General features: G+C 63.7%; 1 protein-coding gene across 1 annotated transcript in view; it reads left to right on the top strand.

Annotated features, from left to right (window-relative positions):
* Window positions 1-395: 395 nt before the first annotated feature.
* Window positions 396-586, top strand: part of INA (internexin neuronal intermediate filament protein, alpha) — a 12,492-nt gene continuing 12,301 nt past the window's right edge. The window contains exon 1 of the mRNA XM_010859597.1: window positions 396-519. Within this exon, the coding sequence (XP_010857899.1) occupies window positions 396-519 (124 nt within the window). The remainder of the gene's footprint in view (window positions 520-586) is intronic.

Genomic DNA, 586 nt, shown 5'->3' with positions numbered 1-586 from the left:
CATCATGGCCATCCCAGCTTTTCCCTCGGCTTCTCTCCATTCCCTGCAACTCAGGCTCTCGCGCCGCACCTCCCTCTCCTCTCTTCCCCGGGGCGTTGCAGGCTTTCAGTGCAGCCACCCAACCCGGGCGCCCCCGAGAGCCGCAGAGGAGAAGCTGATGCGGTGCTCTCTGACGAAGACCCACTTTTCCCCTGGGAACCCCGAGCGGGCTGAAGGACGGGACAAAGCCGCGCCCTGAGGGTCTACACTCTAACTGGAAAAACAGGGCCTCACGCCCGGGAGCTCCGGGGTGGGTGTGAGAGTACAGCACACCTCGCAGAAAACACTAATCTCCCAGTGGATTAAAGCGGGCGAGGGCAGGGTCAAGGGACGCGATAGAACCGCGCAGTTTGCAGATGGGAAACCCCCATCGCTCAGGAACCCCTCCACACAAGTCACTTCCAAACCAGACGATTCTCGGCGAGGGCTCATCAGACAGGCGGTGGCTCCTACACAAATGGCTCTGTCCCCTCGCCCTCGGTCCGGGGCGCGCGCAGCTGCAGGAGTCACTGCGCTTCCCCGCCCCCGCTCCTGGAGGCCCCCCCTT

This window comes from Bison bison, unplaced genomic scaffold (assembly GCF_000754665.1).
Source record: "Bison bison bison isolate TAMUID 2011002044 unplaced genomic scaffold, Bison_UMD1.0 scf7180017864456, whole genome shotgun sequence".
Classification (NCBI taxonomy): domain Eukaryota; kingdom Metazoa; phylum Chordata; class Mammalia; order Artiodactyla; family Bovidae; genus Bison; species Bison bison.
Note: the sequence above shows the minus strand (reverse complement) of the source record. Positions and strands in the feature narration are given on the sequence as shown.